The 23,964-nt window shown below is 43.1% G+C and overlaps 1 protein-coding gene across 1 annotated transcript in view; it reads right to left on the bottom strand.

The window, feature by feature from the left end:
* Nucleotides 1-1,992: 1,992 nt before the first annotated feature.
* LOC120927051 (rho-related GTP-binding protein RhoC) overlaps nucleotides 1,993-23,964 on the bottom strand; it is an 81,942-nt gene continuing 59,970 nt past the window's right edge. The window contains exons 2-5 of the mRNA XM_040337481.1: nucleotides 21,630-21,787; nucleotides 13,331-13,451; nucleotides 9,231-9,361; nucleotides 1,993-3,361 (exon numbers count right to left, since the gene is read on the bottom strand). Of these exons, the coding sequence (XP_040193415.1) occupies nucleotides 3,188-3,361; nucleotides 9,231-9,361; nucleotides 13,331-13,451; nucleotides 21,630-21,785 (582 nt within the window). The 5' untranslated portion in view covers nucleotides 21,786-21,787 and the 3' untranslated portion in view covers nucleotides 1,993-3,187. The remainder of the gene's footprint in view (nucleotides 3,362-9,230; nucleotides 9,362-13,330; nucleotides 13,452-21,629; nucleotides 21,788-23,964) is intronic.

Below are 23,964 nucleotides of genomic sequence, written 5' to 3'. Positions count from 1 at the left end.
GACATACTGCGCATTAACGCAGGCAAAAATGTGAGAGGGCCCTAAAAGAAAATTCTTAGTACCAAAACATTTAGCATTTTATTATTACTAGACTCTGAATTATTAGTCATTTCTGAAAAGTTTACCTAGGACTAAACACACCTCTATTGTGTATAAACTCAACTGATTTGGATTGCACCTCCTCCAAGCAAGAAAAAAAACGCACAAATTAAAATACATGTTTGCATTTATTTTTTCATTGTACATAAGTTTATTTTTAATTTTACATTCGAAAAGTCTTGCGTGTCGACTTCCATCTTTTACAGGCAGTCAGGCAGAGAACAGAATACAAAACAGACAGACCGACAAATAAACAGAAAGTTATCTTACAATTAGAAGCTTTATTTGTATAAAGGAATTTTAAAAGGCAAAAAGTGTTGGACACAAGCTGAAGGTCTCCACAAGATAAAGCTAATCTGAATCATTTCTTTCAAAGCATGAAAAGAAAAAAAACTTTCAGTAGACAAAGCACAGACAGGTGGGTTTTGAAACACGGTAAATCCATCTATCAAAATGCTGGTGTATAATGTGTGCATTATTTAGCAATAGTACAAGGATGAGGTTTGTTCAGGGAAGCAGAAAAACGAGAAGCAAAATGGTTTACAGGACAGGCTGAGGAATATATAAAAAAAAAAAAAAAAAAAAGTGATGTTACCCCCTCCAATATGAAAGTGACGCTGGAACATCAATATGGCAGACAAAGTATGTTGGTGCCACAGTGTGTGCAGAATAATGCCTTTACAGCTTGAATATGACAAAGCTACAAGTCTTCTAATAAAGCAGACACTTAAATAGAATATTTTATTCAACATTACAGCAATAGAAAACTATGCCCTTGTGCAGTCTGTGGTTGTGTCAATGACCACAGAGGTATTCAAGTCACAATTCATGTCAATCAAGTTTTTGATTGGTTTACTAGGGGAACGAATGCGATTCTCTCAAAAAAACATAGCTGCAGTGGAGATTCAACTGCAAACAAGGAAAAAAAAAACAACCAATAAGCTGCTCTCTTTTATTGTTTTAGTCAGTGCTATGAACCTATGACTTCTTTCCCCAAATCTTCCCATATGAAACCTTGTGAGATTTTGGCACAATCCTGTTTAAACAGCTAAACCATGCAAGGGGCTTTTATCAAACATTTGCCCATCTATTCAAATGCCACCAACTTCTGGCCACACTTACACTAAAAGGGCCACTATTCTATCCTTTCCATCACTTAGAGGCAACGTTAAAGCGGGAGTTCACCCATTTAAAAAAAAAAAAAAAATCTCCCCTTAGCTTCCTGCTCGTTCGGTCTAGGGGAATCGGCTATTTATATTAAAATATGTGCAGTACTTACCCGTTTTCGAGCTGCATCTTCTTCCGTCGCTTCCGGGTATGGGTCTTCGGGAGCCGGCGTTCCTTCTTGAGTGACAGCCTTCCGAGAGGCTTCCGACGGTCGCATCCATCGCGTCACTCGTAGCCGAAAGAAGCCGAACGTCGGCGCGGCTCTATACTGCGCCTGCGCACCGACGTTCGGCTTCTTTCGGAAAATCGTGACGCGATGGATGCGACCGTCGGAAGCCTCTCGGAAACCTGTCAATCAAGAAGGAACGCCCATTCCCGAAGCCCATACCCGGAAGCGACGGAGAGGATGCGTCTCGTAAACGGGTAAGTACTGCACATATTTTAAAATAAATAGCCGATTCCCCTAGTAATAACGAGCAGGAATCTAAGGGGGAAAAGTGCCCTCTAAGGGTGAACCCCCGCTTTAACTTGCACAATCATAGAATAACTCCTACTGCTATAAACAGAATTTTGTTAGCACAAAGGTTACTGTCATAATAAAAAACAGACCCAACGCCTATAAAATATATATATGTAAAGTAGTGTAAAAAGGGCATTAAAGATCACTAGCAACTTAAATTGTTGTTGTGAAGAGTTTCTTAAATGCAGTAAAAGGAAACTGCTGTAAAAAAAAAAAAATAATTGATTTTGTCCAACGACCCAGGGCTCTTACTACAAACATTTTTAGAGTATGTACATGCAACCTTCACTGTGCTTAGAGCATGTATGTACCAAGTTCCTATTGCTGTTCATGGGGGGTGGACTGTTGCTGTGCCAACACAGCAAATAGGGCGTTTGTGATTTCTATACAGAACAGGCTGGAAATGTGTAAATCCTACATAGACGATGTTGGAAATTTACAGTGAATGTTGAATGAAGGCCAACAGGACAAATTCTTTGGCTTCAGTTCACCGAACAAACGGATAATGCCAACACAAGGTTAGACTATACCCATTCACAATCCTGGCTGCATTTACCCAAATAGTGAATGGAACTTCCAAATTTAGCACATGCTTGGTTACATAGCAATTTAGCCATCTTGCGTGCATTTACTCGTAGCTAAAATAGGATCCCGTACATCAAAAGGATACTGCATGGGATATCCCAAAACACGCATTTCAAGATATTTTGGAACTCTAGAATCAAATTATGGTATCCCATTTTAGGCCTGCTCTATAAGTTACACAACTCCCATTAAGATGATAAAGCTGTGGAACACCATCACTAATAAGCAGAGTGCATCGTGATGGCATAGAGAAGTCATGAAGGGAGTAAGAATAGTGCAACTTGCTTGTAGATCATATTGTGCTTTGGAAGAATCATTTACACATTTTACACACACACCTATACAGTCTTCAAAGTCTTATGAAAAACCTAATGTTTTTTCTGATGCCAACAGCACAAAATGACACAAAGGCCCACATAGGCCATTTTGGAAGGGGATTTTCATGAAAGGATGAGTAGATCATAAGGAGATCAAGAATATGGCACGGAAAAATCTCCCAGAATCCTATATGTGCTTTTCACCTCCAGAAAGATACGTTTCAGGAGTTTGGATTAGGAGCAGAGAAAGGAGGCACTGCATGTACATTCAATGCTTCCTAAAGACTTTTCCCACAAACCCAAACCTGAAACTCTACATAGATGTTTAGGTGTGAAACAAATGAAACAAAAACAAGAATACATACATTTACAGTACAAATGGTGTATATAGCCCTTTGCTGCTGGAGTCTCTGGCATCATATGACAGGTGGTGCAGCAGCAAAAACAGCTATTCGCTTTGTTCTTCTCTTGGTCTTCCCAAAAGGCTCTAAGACTTTACTTATAGGATGGAGCAGCGCTGCTTCTTCCTGTGTTTTCGAACTTGCAAGGCTGCTCGTGTGGCCATTTCAAACACCTCTCTCACACCATCCTTTGTCTTGGCCGAGCATTCAAGGTATCCAAAAGCATTAATGCGATTTGCCATTTCTCGTCCATCCTCTGGCTTCACGGGCTCCTATAAAAATTAAATAGTTAATTTCACACTTGGAAAATAAATAGTTTACATTTCTTTAGATTCTTCCTTTGTGACCTCCACAAAACAAATAGTTTAGTAAACTGGATTCCATTAATGGACAACACCAGATATAACTTCTACTTTGTTGTTGACAGGATGGGAAAAGCATAAAACCTTTGTCATGTTTTTATTGCAGTCTTTATCCTCGTTGGGAAGATTAACCTTCACGTTCTATTAGGACATTAAGTGATTGAAAGACTGCACCAGTTAATGTGGAAGGTTTAGCAAATTCTCCCAGTAACAACGATCCCCTCATTTCTTGTCCAGCTGCCAAAAAGGGACAAGAGGAAGCAAAATCTCCCACTGGGCTGGGCAAACCAAGCAATACAATACCTTACAAAAGAATTCTATCTTCCCAAAGTCTATCCAAAACAAAAGAAGTCACTGAAGTTGGACTTTTATTATCGTTCCAGGTATTAAAGAGACAAGGCACCTTGTCCATGCAGGGCAACGTGACTGTCTCTGTATAGGGGTCCTCTTACTCAACATTGGCAGGGCTCTCCAGGGAGGTTTGGGAGGAGTTAAATGTCACTGACCCCCAATAACTGCAGGTTCAATTTATAGGTGTGGCAGTTTAAAAGTACCACTGACAACCAATGATTACATGATTGTATCAGGCATTTTTTCCCCCTGTATATAGTATAAAAAATAATAATAGCCCAGAGTGAAAGCCATAGAATTCCAAATTATACCAAGAGTAGGAGAAAGCTTCCAATGAGAAATCTAGTTTCAGTGATAACCAGGGATTTCTTCCCACTTTATGTTGAGGCTATGAGACATGAACAGAATGAAAATCTCCCTAATGGGGACCAAGATAGTAAACAAAATTTGACAGCGGCTATATACCATACCCCACCCCCGCCTACATTTTTGGCATTTAGATCGACAAGTGAGAAGGAAGGCAAATCTGATTTTATTTTGTGTAAAATAAAAAAAAACGCTATTACCCTTGTCATGTTTTCTTTGCGATCTGTGTCCCATTGGGGAGATTTCCCCTTACTTCCAGTCTTATAGCTACAACAGGCAGTGATGGGGATTTCCCTTGCTTTAGAGAGATTTCCTATCAGTCGCTGGAACTAGTGTTCCCATTGGAGCATTCCCCTCTAACCAGAACTGTGACCACTTAAAATGTTTGATTCTTTTACTCCTGATAAGTCACCAAGAGAAATAGAGGGTAAATAAAGCGTGATGTAGGAAAAAAGATCCGCACTCTGGTTGTTGCTCTTTTTAAAAGTCTTTGTTTTTTATGGACAAGCCACAGTGAACAAACGTAAATGAAAACAGTTGACGTGTTTCAGCCTACAAGGCCTTAGTCAACCAATGAACAAAGAGTGAATCTCCCTAATGCAGGGGTCTCAAACTCAAATTACCTGAGGGCCACAAGACAAGTTTTCATATGCCATGGGGGGCCGCATGCAAACTTTCAAACTTCAAAAACAACAGTACTGGTGTCAGCGAACACATTATTAACCCCCAGCACTGGTGTCAGCGAACACATTATTAACCCCCAGCACTGGTGTCAGCGAGCGCATTATTACCACCTGCACTGGTGTAAGTCAGGGTTTGACAAATTTGCTTGGAATCTAGGAGCCAGCTAAAAAAGTTAGGAGCCAGAAAACGCACCCCGTCCCGACGAGCTTGCGCGCAGAAGTGAACACATATGTAAACGGTGTTCAAACCACACATGTGAGGTATCGCTGCGATTGGTAGAGTGAGAGCAATAATTCTAGCTCCTCTGTAACTTAAAACATGCAACCTGTAGATTTTTTTTAAACGTCGCCTATGAAGATTTTAAAGGTTAAAAAAGTTTGTCGCCATTCCACGAGCAGACGCAATTTTGAAGCGTGACATGTTGGGTATGAATTTACTCGGTGTAACATTATCTTTCATAATATTAAAAAAAATAGGGATAACTTTACTGTGGTCTTATTTTTTAATAAAAAAAGTGTAATTTTTTCCCAAAAAAGTGCGATTGTAAGACCGCTGCGCAAATACGGCGTAACAGAAAGTATTGCAACGATCGCTATTTTATTCTCTAGGGTGTTAGGATAAAAAATATATATAATGTTTGGGGGTTCTAATTAGAGGGAAGAAGATGGCAGTGAAAATAGTGTAAAATGACATTAGAATTGCTGTTTAACTTGTAATACCAACGGCCACCACCAGATGGCGCCAGCTCACATCTGGTGGTAACTTGTAATACCAACGGCTCACCACCAGATGGCTCCCCTCACTTCCACCCTGCCTGCGGGCCATTTATAACTGGTCCGCGGGCCGCAAATGGCCCGCAGGCCGGTACTTTGAGACCACTGCCCTAATGGAACCACAGACCGCAATAAAAATATGACCAATTTGAAGAACAAGAGATGGGAGAGGGGATCCCCCTCCCATCTCTTGTTCTTCCAATATATGTAACCAGGATATGGATGAGGTGTGTCCCTAGAACTGGTTTATTATGATTTAGCTTTTACTAGGACTAATCCCTCTTTATTCTATCAAAATCAAAACAAAAATGTCACCTTAGTTATACTTTAAGGATATGCTTTTTCTAGTTTTGCATGTTCAAGGCTGCCTTGCTGAATAGGCTACCCTTGCAGAACTCCTTTAGAAATACAGACTAGTTGTCATGTTTGTAATAAAATGGAAATCTACCCGAGAATTACTCTAAAAAACATTAAACAGATCTAGAACACATGTACAGTCATAGCATAGCACCATGTCTGAACACCATGCAACTCAGTGTCGATTTCCCCTCCGTGCCATATACATATTACGATTCCAAAGCCTGACTTGGAAACACTTCCTCCTTGCCTTGATGTTTCCAAAGATGTACATTGCCCAAAGAAGCCGGGTGCCCCCCCCCCCCCCCCCCATGAGCTGCATGGCGTTTCTAGTAAAGGGGGGATGCGGATTGCTGGAAAACTGGAGCATGGACAGATGTTAGATATGGCGCTATGCATTTATGAAGTACAGGTGTTTAACCACTTCAATACCATGCACTTACACCCCTTCCTGCCCAAGCCAATTTTCAACTTTCTGCGCGGTCGCTGTTTAAATAACAATTGCGTGGTCATGCTACACTGTCCCCAAACAGAATTTTTATCATTTTGTTCCCACAAGTGGAGCTTTCTTTTGGTGGTATTTGATCGTCTCTGGGGTTTTAAATTTTTGCTATACAAAAAAAAAAAAAAAAAAAATAAAAAAAAAAAAAGATAAAAAAAAAATTTTCTCCTGTTATAAAATGTTGTAAATAAGTTTTCTCCTTCACTGATAGGCACCGATAAGGCGGCACCGATGAAGTGGCGCCAATGAGGTGGCACTGATAGGCGGCACTCATGGGTGGCACTGGTGGGCACTGAAAGGCTGCAATGGTGGGTACTTATGGGTGGCATTGATAAGTGGCACTGATGGCTATCCCTGGTGGCACTGACACAGATTTTGGGTGGGCACTGGCAGGGATTTTGAGTGGGCACTGGTTGGCAGCTGCCTTGGCACAGATGGCAGCTGCCTTGGTGGTCTAGGGGGCATACCTGGTGGTCCAGTGTGGATGCCCATCCCTGGTGGTCCTAGGCAGCATGCTGGTGGTCCTGTGCGGTGATCTGAGGGGGGGCTGCGCTGATAAACTATCAGCACATACCCCCCCATCAGGAGAGCAGCCGATCGGCTCTCCTCTACTCGCGTCTGTCAGACGCCAGTGAGGAAAAGCCGATCAGCGGCTCTTCCTGTTTACATTGTGATCAGCCGTGATTGGACATGGCTAATCACGTGGTAGAGAGCCTTTGCTGGAGGCTCTTTACCGAGATCGGTCTAGTGGTGTATCAGACTGACACTCCGCACCACCGATCGCCGGGTTTATGAATACTTTGCCTGTGTAAGTAAAAGAAGATTTTTTTTTGTTTACTTGCCTTATACCTTCTGAACAGCTAGCACTCTCCTCCCTCTAATGCTCCAAGTTTTTAGCAGACCCTCTGCATCCTTACTTACAATACAGGCTAGCAGGTCCTGTATTGTATGTGACTACATTAGTATGACCAATGGACAGAACACTAAAGAGAAGCAGCTTCAGAGGCACAATCGGAGAGAAGAAAGCATGGAGAGGGATAGGGTAGGCAAAATTATTACAGTTGTATGCAAAAGTTTAGGAACGCCCGACAATTTCCATGATTGTCATTCATAAATATTTGGGATCAGCAATTTCATTTTGATCTATCAAATACCTGAAGGACACAGTAATATTTCAGTAGTGAAATGAGGGTTATTGGATTAACAGAAAATATGCATCAAAACAAAATTAGACAGGTGCATACATTTGGGCACCCTTGTCATTCCGATGATTTGAATACCTGTAACTACTTAGCACTGATTATTTGGAACACACAATTGGTTTGGTGAGCTCATTAAGCCTTGAACTTCATAGACAGGTGCATCCAATCATGAGAAAAAGTATTTAAGGTGGCCAATTGCAAGTTATTCTTTGACTCTCCTCTGAAGAGTGGCAACATGGGGGCCTCAAAACAACTCTCAAATGATCTGAAAACAAAGATTGTTCTACATTATGGTTTAAGGGAAGGCCAGAAGTGGCAGGCCACATAAAATATTGGAGGTAAAGGCGAAGGATGGTGAGAACGGTCAAAAACAGCCCATGGACCACCTCCAAAGACCTACAACATCAACCTGCTGCCGATGGTGTCACTGTGCATCCTTCAACAATTCAGCGCACTTTGCACAGGGAGAAGCTGTATAGAAGAGCGATGCGAAAGAAGCGTTTTCTACACACGCCACAAACCGAGCCGCTTGAGGTATGCAAACGCACATTTGGACAAGCCAGCTTAATTTTGGAATAAGGTGCTGTGGACTGACGAAACAAAGATTGAGTTATTTGGTCATAACAAGGGGCGTTATGCATGGCAGCAAAAATGCAGCATTCCAAGAAAAACACTTGCTACCCACAGTAAAATTTGGTAGAGGTTCCATCGTGCTGTGTGGTCAGTGCCGGTACTGGGAATCTGGTTAAAGTTGAGGGTCGCATGGATTCCACTCAATATCAGCAGATTCTTGAGAATAATGTTGAGGAATCAGTCACAAAGTTTTGCCGGGGCTGGATATTTCAACAAGACAACGTTCAAAAACACTGCTCAAAATCTACTCGGGCATTTATGCAGAGGAACAAGTACAATGTTCTGGAATGGCCATTCCAGTCCCCAGACCTGAATATCATTGAACATCTGTGGGGTGATTTGAAGGGGGCTGTCCGTGCTCGGCAACCATCAAACCTAACTGAACTGGAGATGTTTTGTAAGGAGGAATGGTCCAAAATACATTCATCCAGAATACAGACACTCATTACAGGCTATAGGAAGCGTCTAGATGCCGTTATTTCTGTTAAAGGAGGCTCTACTAAATATTGATGCGATTTTTCTGTTGGGGCGCCCAAATTTAAGCACCTGTTCAATTTCATTTGATGCATATTGCACATTTTCTGTTAATCCTATAAACCTAATTTCACTGAAATATTACTGTGTTCTTCAGTTATTTGATTGGATTAGCAATTTAATTTTGATCCAACACCCAAATATTTATAAATGACAATCATGGAAATTGTCAGGGGTTCCTAAACTTTTGCATACAACTGTATAATAGTACCCTAGACAAATTCAAATTTAGCCCAATCGGTGCCAAGGTGCCCCACTGTAAGAATAGTTTTGACATTTCCCTGGAGTTCAGCTTTAACATGTTGCTCATCTCTACCCCAGAGTTTAGGCAAAGTGTCTTCACAAGCACACATTTGCATGAAGTTCAAGCAACCCACCTGCTTCATCTTTGTTAGCTCCCTCCTGGTATGTTCATCATTTCGGAGATCCTTTTTGTTACCAACTAAAATAATGGGCACATTTGGACAGAAATGTTTTACTTCCGGAGTCCATTTCTCAGGAATGTTCTCTAAATAAAAGAAGCAGAAGATGAAACTGGTGAGATCCACCATAATAAGCCTTAAAAAAAAAAAAATATATATAGCAGCGCGATCCAATAAAGTCTCCCAAACTAGAATCAGAAGATTCAGATTTGTCAGTAACAATTCTGTGGGAAGTTACCAAAATCTGAGTTTCCTTAGGGACAACGCTCATTAAAAGTGTTAAATCGCTATGAACTGGCCGGATAAACAGAGCTCATTAAAGCGGGGGTTCACCCTATCGACAGAAAAAAATTTTTTTTTTTCTTTTACCTTAAAATCAGGCATTGTAGCGCGAGCTACAGTATGCCTGTCCCGAATTTTTTACCCCCGTACTCACCTTGTAGTCGTCCATCGAAGATACCGGGGAATGGGCGTGCCTATGGAGACGGAGGATGATTGACGGCCGGCTCTGGCGCGTCACGCTTCTCCGGAAATAGCCGAAATAGGCTTGGTCTTCACGACGCGTGCGCATAGCCTGTGCGCAGGCGCCGTGAGGAGCCGAGACCTACTCCGGCTGTCTTCGGGGAGAGTGACGTGCCAGGGCCGGCCGTCAATCATCCTCCCTCTCCATAGGCACGCCCATTTCCCGCGGGAGCCGAAATCTACGATGGACGACTACAAGGTGAGTACGGGGTTAAAAAAATCGGGACAGGCATACTGTAGCTCGCGCTACAATGCCTGTCTCGATGGTAAAATGTGTCGGGGGGGGGGGGGGTGAACTACCGCTTTAATTCAAATACAAGGCAGGCGTTTGCAGAAATGTTATGCTCTCTCTTAATTAGGCTTTCTGCATTTAAAACATAGCAAAGAGCCTGCAATGGGTGTTTGGGAATGGCGATCCTCTAGACCGATAACTTATATGCTTCTTTTCCTTCTTCTGACCCTGCAGAGTGCAGACGCTGCTTTTTTTTGTGCGACGAGTACTTATACTCTTATATTATACGAGTATATATTGTACTTTTTTGTTCCGATGACAATCACCAAGATGAAAAGAGATGGAAATACAAAGTTTTACAGTTGTCCCCAGAACAGCAAGTGAAGGAAATCCTTAAATGGGGGCATGTGCAACTGTCCAAGATTGGTTTTAAAGGGGTTGTAAAGGTTTAATTTTTTTTTAATAACAAACATGTCATACTTGCCTCCACTGTGCAGTTCGTTTTGCACAGAGTGGCCCTGATCCTCCTGTTCTGGGGTCCCTCTGCGGCTGTGCCGGCTCCTCCCCGCAATAGCCAACCCCCTCTGGGAAGCTCTCTCCCAAGGGGGTTGGCTTGCGGGCATGCTGCCGTGCGATAGTTGGCGTCCATGGATGCCGAGTGTATGACTCTGTCCCGCCCCCCAGCAGCCATGTCAATGGATTAGACAGCAGCGGGAGCCAATGGCTGCGCTGCTATTAATCTATCCAATCAATGCAGAGACTCCGTGGAGAAGGACACCGGGGGACGCGCAGAGCAGGTGAACGGGCTCAGGCAAGTAAAACAGGGGGGCTGGGGCCATTACAACTACAGTAGGTGAACTCGATATTGTGTCAATCTCGCTCCCTTTCTCGGCGAGATTGACCACCTACGAGCCCCATCGCGGGAGCCAGCGCCGAGCTGGCTTGCCGCGATGGAGACAGAGCCGTCATAGAAGCGACGGGAGATCCGACTTGGATTCCCGCCAATTCTACACGTGTGCGGCGTTTGTTATGAATCCTGAGTGGGAAGTCCCCGCCGGATTTTAAATAAAAATCCGGCATGGGTTCCCCCCTCAGGAGCATACCGGGCCCTTAGGTCTGTTATGGGTTGTAAGGAGAGCCCCCCCACGCCGAAAAAAACGGCGTAGGGGGTCCCCCTACAATCCATACCAGACCCGTATCCAAAGCACGCTACCCGGCCGGCCAGGAAGGGAGTGGGGACGAGCGAGCGCCCCCCCCCTCCTGAGCCATACCAGGCTGCATGCCCTCAACATGGGGGGGTTGGGTGCTTTGGGGCAGGGGGGCGCACTGCGGCCCCCCCACCTCAGAGCACCCTGTCCCCATGTTGATGAGGACAGGGCCCCTTCCCGACAACCCTGGCCGTTTGTTGTCGGGGTATGCGGGCGGGAGGCTTATCGGAATCTGGGAGCCCCCTTTAAGAAGGGGGCCCCCAGATACCGGCCCCCCACCCTAAGTGAATGGATATGGGGTACATCGTACCCCTAACCATTCACCTGTAGGAAAAATGTCAAAGTTAATAAACACACCACACAAGGGTTTTTAAAATAATTTATTTTTCTGCTCCGGAGGCCCCCCCTGTCTTCTTTATTAGCTCTGTTTACCAGGGGGGGCGCAGCTTGCATCGGACCTATATAGACCTCACAATCCCATCATGCTCTGTACCTACCCATGTGATACCTACCCACGTGGGTAGGTATCACATGGGTAGGTACCAGAGCATGATGGGATTGTGAGGTCTATATAGGTCCGATGCAAGCTGCGCGCCGGTCATTGCAGCGAGGAAAGGCGACGTGTCAACATCGGGAGAAGAAGAGAAGTGAAAAACACGACGTCACAGCACGGAAGAAGAACTCACAGCACGGAAGGAGAAGACGACGTACAGCACGGAAGAAGGCACCGGACAGCGAGACGAAGAACCGGGGTGCGCCGAGTCAACAGCGGAGAGCGGCGAACATAGGAGACCCCCGGAGAGTTGAGAAGACCCCCCGGATAGCGGAGAAGACCCGTCGGGATAGCGGAAGAAGAAGCCCCCCGCCGAAGACGCCGGAGGAAACCCGCCTGGGGGTGGGGGCTTTTTTAAAAGCGACCCCCCCCCCGGCGGTGGAAGAGAACCAGACGGCGGCCCCCACCCACCCGAAGACGTCAAAGAAGAAGCCCCCCCTGGTAAACAGAGCTAATAAAGAAGACAGGGGGGGCCTCCGGAGCAGAAAAATAAATTATTTTAAAAACCCTTGTGTGGTGTGTTTATTAACTTTGACATTTTTCCTACAGGTGAATGGTTAGGGGTACGATGTACCCCATATCCATTCACTTAGGGTGGGGGGCCGGTATCTGGGGGCCCCTTCTTAAAGGGGGCTCCCAGATTCCGATAAGCCTCCCGCCCGCATACCCCGACAACAAACGGCCAGGGTTGTCGGGAAGGGGCCCTGTCCTCATCAACATGGGGACAGGGTGCTCTGAGGTGGGGGGGCCGCAGTGCGCCCCCCTGCCCCAGAGCACCCAACCCCCCCATGTTGAGGGCATGCAGCCTGGTATGGCTCAGGAGGGGGGGGGGGCGCTCGCTCGTCCCCACTCCCTTCCTGGCCGGCCGGGTAGCGTGCTTTGGATACGGGTCTGGTATGGATTGTAGGGGGACCCCCTACGCCGTTTTTTCGGCGTGGGGGGGCTCTCCTTACAACCCATAACAGACCTAAGGGCCCGGTATGCTCCTGAGGGGGGAACCCATGCCGGATTTTTATTTAAAATCCGGCGGGGACTTCCCCCTCAGGATTCATAACAAACGCCGCACACGTGTAGAATTGGCGGGAATCCAAGTCGGATCTCCCGTCGCTTCTATGACGCGCTTGCTGGGATGTGCTGTCACTATTCCAGTGAGTGCGAGATGTCGGCACCATGTCGCCGAGAATCAGCGCAATGCTGTCGTGCTAAAAACACAATATCACAAACACCTACTGTAGGTGTTTTTTCACCTGAATAGGATGCACCAAGGTAAAAAAACATGAACCTTTACAACCCCTTTAACCTTATTATTTGCCAAGCACAGTTACAGAGTAAATACTTTTTAAAAACTGCTGATAAAAACACAAGGGGAAAAAAATGTATGCAAAATATGTAAAGAATTAATGAAAAGCTAAAAAAAGTGTAAAAAGTGTAAAAAAAAAAAAAAAAAAAAAAAAATCGGAGGAAAGTCAAAAAATAGGGCCACAGTTTGTGTTAGGTCAATGATAATCACTCATTTATAGATACATAAATATTTTCTTACCCAAGCTGTCTGGACTGTCAATTGAGAAACACATTAGAATAACATCAGTATCAGGGTAAGAGAGTGGGCGCAGTCTGTCATAATCCTCTTGTCCTGCTGTGTCCCACAGAGCCAGTTCCACCTACATTAAAATAACCTAATTAGTTTGCACAGGAGGAGAGGAGGATTATAGGATTAGGAGTGAACAGTAGAGATAAAGGGAAAAGTGGAACTTGAGAGGCGATCAGCATTTAGTAGATACAGATTGTATAACTGGCACAAATACTGAGAAGAATTAAATGGTTGGGCTAAGAGCCATACAATTAACATGTAAAATGTCCAGGGACAACTCTTAACCTTTTGTTTTCTGCAGAGTGGTCTTTTGGCTTGTTACAAATGATCCAAAACCAATTGTGCCAATTTAACACACATACAGTGGGGATCTAAAGTTTGGGCACCCCAGGTAAAAATGTATATTAATGTGCATAACGAAGCCAAGGAAAGATGGAAAAATCTCCAAAAGCCATCAAATTACAGATTAGACATTCTTATAATATGTCAAAAAAAGTTAGATTTCCATCATTTACACTTTCAAAATTACAGAAAAAAAAAAAAAAAAAAAAAAAAAAAGCGTCTGCAAAAGTTTGGGCACCCTGCAGAGTTAATATCTTGTACTGCCCCCTTTGGCAAGTATCACAGCTTGTAAATGCTTTTTGTAGCCAGCCAAGAGTAATTCAATTCTTGTTTGAGGTATCTTTGCCCATTCTTCCTTACAAAAGTCTTCCAGTTCTTTGAGATTTCTGGGCTGTCTGTCACGCACTGCTCTTTTAAAGGTCTATCCATAGATTTTCAATTATGTTGAGGTCAGGAGATTGTGAAGGCCATGGCAAAACCTTCAGTTTATGCCTCTTGATGTAATCCCCCGTGGATTTTGGTGTGTTTAGGATCATTATCCATTTGTAGAAGCCATCATCTCTAACTTCAGCTTTTTCACAGATGGCATCAAGTTACCATCCAAAATGTTCTGAAATGTTATTGAATCCATTTTTCCTTCTACTCGTGAAATGTTCCCTGTGCCACTGGCTGCAATACAACCCCAAAGCATGATTGATCCACCCCCATGCTTAACAGTTGGACAGAGGTTCTTTTCATTAAATTCGGTGCCCTTTCTTCTCCAAACGTACCTTTGCTCATTCCGGACAAAAAGTTCTATTTTAACCTCATCGGTCCACAGAACTTGTTTCCAAAATGCATCAGGCTTGTCTATATGTTCATTTGCAAAGTTCAAACGCTGCTTTTTGTGGTAAGGACGTAGAAGAGGTTTTCTTCGGATGACTCTTCCATGAAGACCATATTTGTACAAGTATTTTTTTATAGTGGAATAGTGTACCACAACTCCAGTGTCTGCCAGATCTTTCTGGAGGGATCATGCAGTCAAACGTGGGTTTTGAATTGCTTTTCTCACAATCCTGCGAGCTGTTCTGTCTGATATTTTTCTTGGTCTTCCAGATCTTGCTTTAACTTCCACTGTTCCTGATGACTGCCATTTCTTAATAACATTCCGAACAGAGGATATTGACATCTGAAAACACTTTGCTATCTTCCTATAGCCTTCTCCAGCTTTGTGAGCGTCAACTATTTTCAGTTTCAGTTTTCTAGACAACTGCTTAGAAGAACCCATGGTGCTGATTGTTGGGGCAAGGTCAGATGAGTCTGGGCATTTAAAACCTTTGAGATTGACATCACCTGGTCTTCCCAGACGATGATTGAGAACAATCCATGACACTGGCAGGTCTCAGCTTTGCAAAGGGGGCAGTGCATGCTATAAATCCTGCAGGGTGCCCAAACTTTTGCAGACACCATTTTTTTGTTTTCTGTAATTTTGAAAGTGTAAATTATGGAAATAAAATCTAACTTTTTTTGACATATTATAAGAATGTCTAATCTGTAATTTGATGCCTTTTGGAGATTTTTCCATCTTTCCTTGGCTTCGTTATGCACATTAATACAAATTTTAACCTGGGGTGCCCAAACTTTCGATCCTCACTGTACAGTTTAATTAGAATTAGATCCAGCCCTGAGCAAAAGCTCTTTGAATAATCCTCCTCTTTGCTTTCATCTGGTATAAGCATTACTGTGGAATAATTTGTTACTCCCTGAAATTTAAGGAACAGTCTATATATTTGAGGATTACCTTGTAGTGGCAAAACTACAATGGCCTTAGGAAGTATAGATGCATTTATAGATAGGGCAGCAACATCTGGAGATTCCCACTCCAGATACAATTTGATGTGCCCACAAAGTCTATAGGAAAGTTACAGTTTCAATTTAGGGGCTCATTTTTAAGCTACCATGACTTGCAGTGAAATGCTTTTTATCTTCCTGGTCTCTTGGCAACACTTCAGGCGACCGTATGAATTTTCCAGTACACAAGATGAATACAGACCAACATCTATAGATCACATTACCTTCTTGCACAATAAAAGCTTCTATCCAAAATCTTTACAAAAAGGACTTACCATGCAGTCAATTTATACATATTTGTAGGATTGCATTCTCTAATGGGGAGGTTTAAAACATACAGGAAAGGTGATGGAGTATTAGATTGTCAACAGGTCATAACCAAGAATTAGAAGTGAATAAAAAGTATTACTTTTTACTCACCATCTCCTGAGAGCCGGTTCACACAGGGGCGACTTGAGATCCGACTTCAAGTCGCCCCAAGTCGCAGACATGAGAACATCAATGTAAGTGAATGGAGCAGTCTTAATGTACTACTTCAATCCGACTTCTAGGCGACTTTTAGGCAACTTGTACCCACCGATTTCACTAGAAGTTGCCTCCAAAGTCGGATCAGTGTCTTAACCGAAGCAACTTTACAGGAAGAGAAAAGAGTTCTCAGGCAATCCCCTCCCTCCCACAGAGCCGATTATTCTTTGAGGCTGGATTCACACTTGTGCGGTGCAAATCTTGAGGGGGGAACTCCATGCCAAATCTTAAAAAAACAAACCAGCATGGGTTCCCCCTCCAAGAGCATACCAGGCCCTCAGGTCTGGTATGGATTTTAAGGGCAACCCCCTACGCCGAAAAAGCGGCGTGGGGGTTCCCTCAAAATCCATACCAGACCCTTATCCGAGCACGCAGCCCGGCCAGGAAAAGGCGCCCCACCCCAAAGAACCTTGTCCCCAGCCAGTCAACAGTGAGGCGAATCCACTGTGGGTTCCCGCATCGCACCCGACTCGCACGGCAGTTCACACTGCCGTATGAAAACTGCTGGGAGTGTCCATACAATGTTAATGACAACCCCCCATTTCAGCTTGCATATCGCACTGAACTGACAGTTTGTACATGAATCGGAATACATGGGTGGGAACACCCATGTGATCCAGTTCTGGAGTTTGGTTCGAATGCAATATCAGCCATACTATCTGTATGGTTGAAATCGCAGGATATGGCATGTGATTTGCAGAGTGAATCGCATGCAATCATGCACAAGTGTGAAATGGGACTAAAAGGTGCCAAAAATGCTTTGGACAAACCTAGATCTATACTTTAACAAAAGATATATATCCATCCGCCATTTTTTTCTATATGAAATTTTCTCCCAGTTTTCACCTGGTAATGCAGGGCTTCAGCAGAACTTTTATATTGGTCATTTCCTGCCCAGCCATACAAGGTGCATACCTACACCATCGCTATTGTGTGCGTAAAATTTCTGACAGTCCACTGCACTCCCGAAAATCTCCAACCAAAACATGGAGGGAAAAACGTGCTGCCAACGAACTGTTTATAGCCATGAGAGTCCAGGGGCAGAGCAAATAACTGAATCAAAATAGAGGCGTTGGAAAGATCTTGTGTATATAAGCGCTTAAAAAAAAAAAACACACAAAAAAAAAAAAACACAAAGGAAGTACAATGTTGAATGACAAAAGCATGATCCAATTTGCTACAGCAGGGGAAAAAATTCCTTCCTGATCCCAGAGAGGCAATCGGATTTTCCTCGGATCAACTTTACCTATAAATGTTAGTACCCAGTTGTACATTTAGGAAATTCATAACTATTAATTGGTGTTTGGTATACCTGCCTAGAAGAAAAAAGGAAAGGTGTCTGTTTAAACGCTAGAGTTTTATATACCCTTCTTTTAGCAGGTCTCTATCATTCAACACAATGCATAAGGGATTTAAAAAGAAGATCTTTGCAGTATATGGCAATTTCCTGCAGTTTCAGTTCTCACCACCATGGGGCGACCATCTGGGTGGAATGCTGTATAGGAAATAGCTCACCACACGGAGCAGCAAAGATATAGTGTAGTATTTATTAAATCAAAGTTTATAAAAAATAAATAAAAAAAAAGTCAGATGATTTGCAAAATTGCCACAGAAATTCACTGATATGGCTGCAGTTTTAAAAACCATGGCATTGCATCAGCGTCCCACCTAGGAGGTCACCTGCTGGTGGTGAGGAGTGAAAACTGCAGATGATCGAAATAGCTTGAAACCGATTTATATCACATGCTGTCTCCACTGTGTTAACCTGAAGCTTGTCTGGGGAGTTTATATTGGTGGGGTAGTAGTGGCACCAACAGATTTATCTGCATGTGGTACAGTCAGTCAATTTATTAAGGTGGAAGACACTGAAGCATTATTAAAAAAAGGCACAGATCACAAACTGGAATTTTGATTGCTTTATGTTTTGTGTGTGCACAGAGATGAGTTACAAGAAATGTGTTTTATTAATAATCTTGTTTGTGTATGATTGCTTGCATGAGGCGTTGCACCATTTGTTTTGTGATTTACACTAAGGGTTTGTATATTTACCTGGTTGCTAGCTGCCCGCACCTCTAAGCGATATGCAGTAACACCTTGGAATATGAGCATATTTACTGTAGCAGCCCCCCTAATACTTACCTGAGCCATCTCCATTCAGCGATGTTGCAGGAGACTCGGCTGCCCAGGACTCTCCCTCATTGGCTGAGACGGCAGTGCCATTGGCTTCCGCTACCGACAATCAAATTCAGAGAGCCAATGAGTAGAGAGGGGGCCGGGCCACAGCTTTGTGTCTGAATAGACACAAGGGGCCGGATTCAGATACGAGATACGATGGCGTATCTCCAGATACGCCGTCGTATCTCTGAGTGCGGGCCGTCGTATCTATGCGCCCGATTCAGAGAATCAGTTACGCATAGATTTCCCTAAGATCCGACTGGCGTAAGTATCTTAGGCTGCATAATTACGCTGGCCGCTAGGTGGCGCTTCCGTATAGTTACGCGAGGAATATGCCAATTAGGTATTTACGCCGATTCAGAAACGTACGTCCGGCGCATTTTTTTACGTCGTTTACGTTAGGCTTTTTCCGGCGTAAAGTTACCCCTGCTATATGAGGCGTAGCTAATGTTAAGTATGGACGTTGTTTACGTCGTTTGCGCAAGTCGTCCGCGAATAGGGCTTTGCGCAAGTTACCTTCACGTTGAAACCAATGAGGCTTTGCGGCGTAATTCCGAGCATGCGCACTGGGATTCTTTCACGAACGACGCATGCGCCGTTCACAAAAACGTAAAATACGCGGGGTCACCTTAAATTTAAATAAAACTCGCCCACAATATCCCCATTTGAATTAGGCGGGATTACGCCACCACACATACGTTACGCCGCCGTATTTAAGGGCGCAAGTTCTTTCTGCATACGGAACTTGCGCCCAAAGTTACGGCGGCGTAATGTATCTGAGATACGTTGCGCCCGCAGATAGACAAATCTATCTGAATCCAGGCCAAGGAGCTCTGGCTCGGCTGCCCCCATAGCAAGCTGCTCAATGTGGGGGCACTCGGCAGGAGGGAGGATCCAAAAGCACAGAAGAGGGACCCGAGAAGGAGGATTAGGGCTGCTCTGTGCACAGAGCAGGCAAGATTAACAAGTTTTTTTGTTAAAATTAACACGACTTTACAATAACTTTAAGAGTCCATTCATAACTTCACTAACATACTTTTTTTAGTGCAACACAGATGCAAAAAAAAAAAAAAAAAAAAGTTCTGCGCATTTTTGCAGGACAAAACATAAATTTCCTGGTCGCGTTCGGGGTGTCATTACAATTACTGTCACGACAAGCGTGACATGCAGATGTGAATGGGGTCTACATGCAAGTATAATATCTTAAGTTAACTACTTGCCGACCGCCCACCGCCGTTATACGTCATCACTTTAGAGATGAATATCTCGGTAACGGTAGCAGCTGCTGCCACAATCGAGATATTCATCTCTTCTGTGGGCGGCCGTGTTAACGATAATGGCGGTCTCCGCGGCGAATCCGCCGCGAGATCGCCGTTATCGGTGGCGGGAGAGGGGCCCCCCCCCTCCCGCCGCTGTTCCGCGCCCTCCGCCGCTTACCGGAGCCGTCGGTAGCGGCGGAGGAGATCGCGACCATCCGGCAGCTGAGCGGGGACGAGACTGAAGGAAAAATTTCCTTCGCCCGTCCCCATAGCTCCGCTGGGCGGAAGTGACGTCAAAACGTCAGTCCCGCCCAGCGTCTTAAAGAAACATTTTTTTTTTTGTCATTTGAAAAAATGACATTTCCAAATTTTTTTTTTTTTTTTTTTTTTGCATTTAAGCCTAAATATGAGATCTGAGGTCTTTTTGACCCCAGATCCCATATTTAAGAGGACCTGTCATGCTTTTTTCTATTACAAGGGATGTTTACATTCCTTGTAATAGGAATAAAAGTGATTTTTTTTTTTCAGTGTTAAAAATTGTAAAATAAAATAAAAATAAATGCGAAAAGCAAAAAAAAATTTTTTTAAAGCGCCCCGTCCCGACGAGCTCGCGCGTAGAAGCGAACGTATACGCGAGTAGCGCCGACATGAAAACGGTATTCAAACCACACAAGTGAGGTATCGCCGCGATCGTTAGAGCGAGAGCATTAATTTTAGCCCTAGGCCTACTCTGTAACTCAAAAAATGCAACCTGTAGAATTTTTTAAACGTCGCCTATCAAGATTTTTAAGGGTAAAAGTTTGACGCCATGCCACGAGCGGGCGCAATTTTTAAGCGTGACATGTTGGGTATCATTTTACTCGGCGTAACATTATCTTTCACAATATATAAAAAAATTGGGCCAAATTTATTGTTGTCTTATTTTTTCATTTAAAAAAGTGAATTTTTTCCAAAAAAAGTGCGCTTGTAAGACCGCTGCGCAAATACGGTGTGACAAAAAGTATTGCAATGACTTCCATTTTATTCTCTAGGGTGTTAGAAAAAAAAAATATATAATGTTTGGGGGTTTTAAGTAATTTTCTAGCAAAAAAAAATGGTTTTGTCTCGTAAACACCGACTCTGAAAAACAGGCCCGGGGCTAAAGTGTTTAAGTTATCAAAGGGCCCATACTTTAGCTCATAAACTGGTGGCAATCTTATACCAATAAAACCCCTCTGGTTGCGTCACCTTATTTACAGAGAATTTTCCTGTTATACAGGTCCTAACCAGGCTGATCATATTGTTATAATGTGGGAATTTCTTGAATAAAAGCTCAAGTTTCCAAATCCATATCAGGGCAGCCATTGCCTATCTTTTGCTTGCATTTACACATTTTTACAAGATTTAAAGTATTAAAATATTTTTGTAAAATAGGTGATCCCAACAGAAGGGTGTTCTTTTCAACATAAGATTGCCAGCTTTTCTGAGAGAAGCCTTACAATCCGTCCATTAATCATTTTGGCAACAATTCCTTACAGGCCAGTCCTGTATTATTGGCAAAGAATCACCTGCAAACTCACTCATTTGTTCTCAAACCGTACCATGTCATTTTTAGATTTAGGTTGAATATATTTGTATTCTAAGAAAATTGGAAATTAATAATTCACAAATTGTTTTTTACAAGACAAAACCTCTTAAAAAAGCACAATGCATGAGAACCTGTCTGGGGAGGGATAGCTCTATGTGGTTGAGGAACTAGCAAAGTTGTGTTGTCTAAAGTACTTGCCACATTCTGGTTATTGTATTGGCAATGAGAAAGAAAGCACAGATGGTAATCCATTTTCCTGCAGCCTAGACTGTTCCAACTCAAGATTTGACTGACAGCAGCCAGAGCCAATGGCTCCTGCTGCTCTTCGAGTAGTGTAGTAAAAGCAGGGAGAGAAGACCGGCAGACAGGCACAGAGCTAGATCAATGTAGGACTCCAGTAAGTCTTTAATGAGAACAGCAAGTTGGAAAACGTTTACCCTAATGCAAGGAATGGATAATCTAGCATCTGCCCAATTCTAATACTCCTTAAGAAATAGTCAAATATGACAGAGTTGGAAAACCAATCCACTGGTATGAAGTCAGACCTTACCTGTTTTCCATCTACTTCAATGTCAGCTATGTAGTTTTCAAAGACTGTTGGCACATAGACCTCAGGAAATTGATCCTTGCTGAACACTATTAGGAGACAAGTTTTTCCACACGCACCATCGCCAACTATCACCAGCTTCTTCCGAATGGCTGCCATAGCTAAGAAAAAAAACACAATACAGAATGGTTGTCTTTTTTGTAAAAAAATAAATAAAAATAAAAGATAGTATAAAAAACAAACATTCTGCATAGAAACCACTTTGCTTTACATACCAAAAATTACCAGTTTTTGCCTAGGATGTAACAGTTGAAATAACGTTTATTTTTAATTTTTTATCAACTACTTACTTAGTTTACATACAGGTTATTGTCATCTCTGTAGCCAATAAGAATACCTGCCACTTCTAGACAGGCAACTATCAGACCTGAGCATGGCCACACCACCAGTGGGGTGACATCGCTCCTCCCCTGGGTCACCAACAGCCACCATTCCAGCTCTCTAGCCTCAGTCAGGCTATTCAGTAATCAAAAAACACTCCCAGGAGTTTCCAATGCCTCTGTCCTCCAACTCTTTGAGAGAGAGAGAATATATATATATATATATATATATATATATATATATATATATATATATATATATATATATATATATATATATATATATATATATATATATATATATATATATATATATATATATATATATATATATATATATATTATATAATCACACACACACAAACAGTGATGCTAGGGCCATAGGACAGAACCACGATACATGGAGGACATCCTAAACTACTGAATGCAGAACAGTCTGCCCACTTCTAGTGCTTATAATGGAGCTTCAGTCCAAATCTAAAAAGAACACACAAAATGCATAAGTCAAATATCTCACCAATTACTAAACTTTTCACATAACGCTGTATTTACCAGTGAATCCGTTACTTTTACAGTGCTCAGCTATGCTCTGTCAGTTTCCATCTGCAGTAAGGGCAGCACCAAGAGCTCAGAACCCATCATGCCCTGCGAACTCAGGCATTTGCGCATTAAGCACGCAGTGAGGCAAATCATTGTTTACATGTTGCTATGGTTTGCTCCCACATTAGCGGCCATGGCACGCATCGGCAGAGCAGAAGAGGGGAGAGGGAGGAGGCGTCTGTCACTCAAGTGACGGGAGAAGGCTGCTGCAGAAATATGTGACTTTGCTTTCTCTCTCAATAATGATAATCTTGCAATGGAAAAAAAAAGAAAAAAAGTGTGCCAGAAGACCGTTGGGATTTGCGACGATATCCCAGGAGTCAACGGGACCAAGTCCGCCTAGTTAAAAAAATAATAAATATTTTTCTATTCGATTATGTTATAGGAGAGGGAGATGAACAGTGCAGGTGATGGGACAAGGCAGGTATACAATTCTTTATATAAGAACCTTATTTGCCGCCACCCAGCCCCCCCCCCCCCCCCCAATAATGGCAGTTTCAAGTTTTTTTGCAATAGGTTCTTTTGACATCTGAGAGTTGGGGATGGATTTCAAATGACAAATACGACGAAGCAGTGATTTTACACTAGAATTGAAGCCAAAAAAATAAAAATATTGCTAGTGTTTATAGTCTTTGTTAGAAGAGACCCTGTAGGTCTCTTCTATACCCCCAAAAAACACATATGCAAACTGACTGGGCACCCTATGGCCAGAGAAAGAGGCCGACAAAAGCTGAAAACAGCTTCCACAAAAGTTGTCAGTAGCAAGGGAGAGCATGGCGCCTATATCCCTGGATGCATACTTGCTCATTAAAGCAAGTGGTCCTACCAAACCTCCAAACCTTAGTTCTACTTTAAACTCAGGAGCAAGAACTTCTTTTGATTCCTTTAGAATTAGTACAGCGACAAGGAAACTGCCAACACTTTATAAACCCTGCCAACAGACCTATACACCCGCACACAGACATTTTGTTTGAAGGAAACTGCTAGAGCTGGTTGTTTAGCAAGGATGCCATGAAAACTGCTGGTATTTTTACATACCGTTTGATAAATATACATGTACACATTATGCTTCTTTGAGACCAGAACCCTACTACGTGATCTAGGACAACATGCAGGACAAGGTCAGTGTCTCCAGAAAGGCCTCTCATCCCCTCTATATTTAATACCTTACCTGCACTACCTTTACAACTTTTCGCTCCTATGAAGTTGGCAAGAATTTGGGTATGCAAGAGCGCAACGTACGTCCAAGTGACGGTACCTGGGCCTTGCAGCCAATTACTAGGCCTGAGCCCTTTGACCTGATCATGAGATTGAATGCATCGCTTTCCTGCGTCTCAGCCAAAGCTAGCTGATTTTGG

The sequence above is a fragment of the Rana temporaria genome, chromosome 2 (genome assembly GCF_905171775.1).
Source record: "Rana temporaria chromosome 2, aRanTem1.1, whole genome shotgun sequence".
In the NCBI taxonomy this organism is placed as follows: domain Eukaryota; kingdom Metazoa; phylum Chordata; class Amphibia; order Anura; family Ranidae; genus Rana; species Rana temporaria.
The sequence above is the reverse complement of the archived record's forward strand: the minus strand, read 5'-3'. Positions and strand labels throughout refer to the sequence as shown.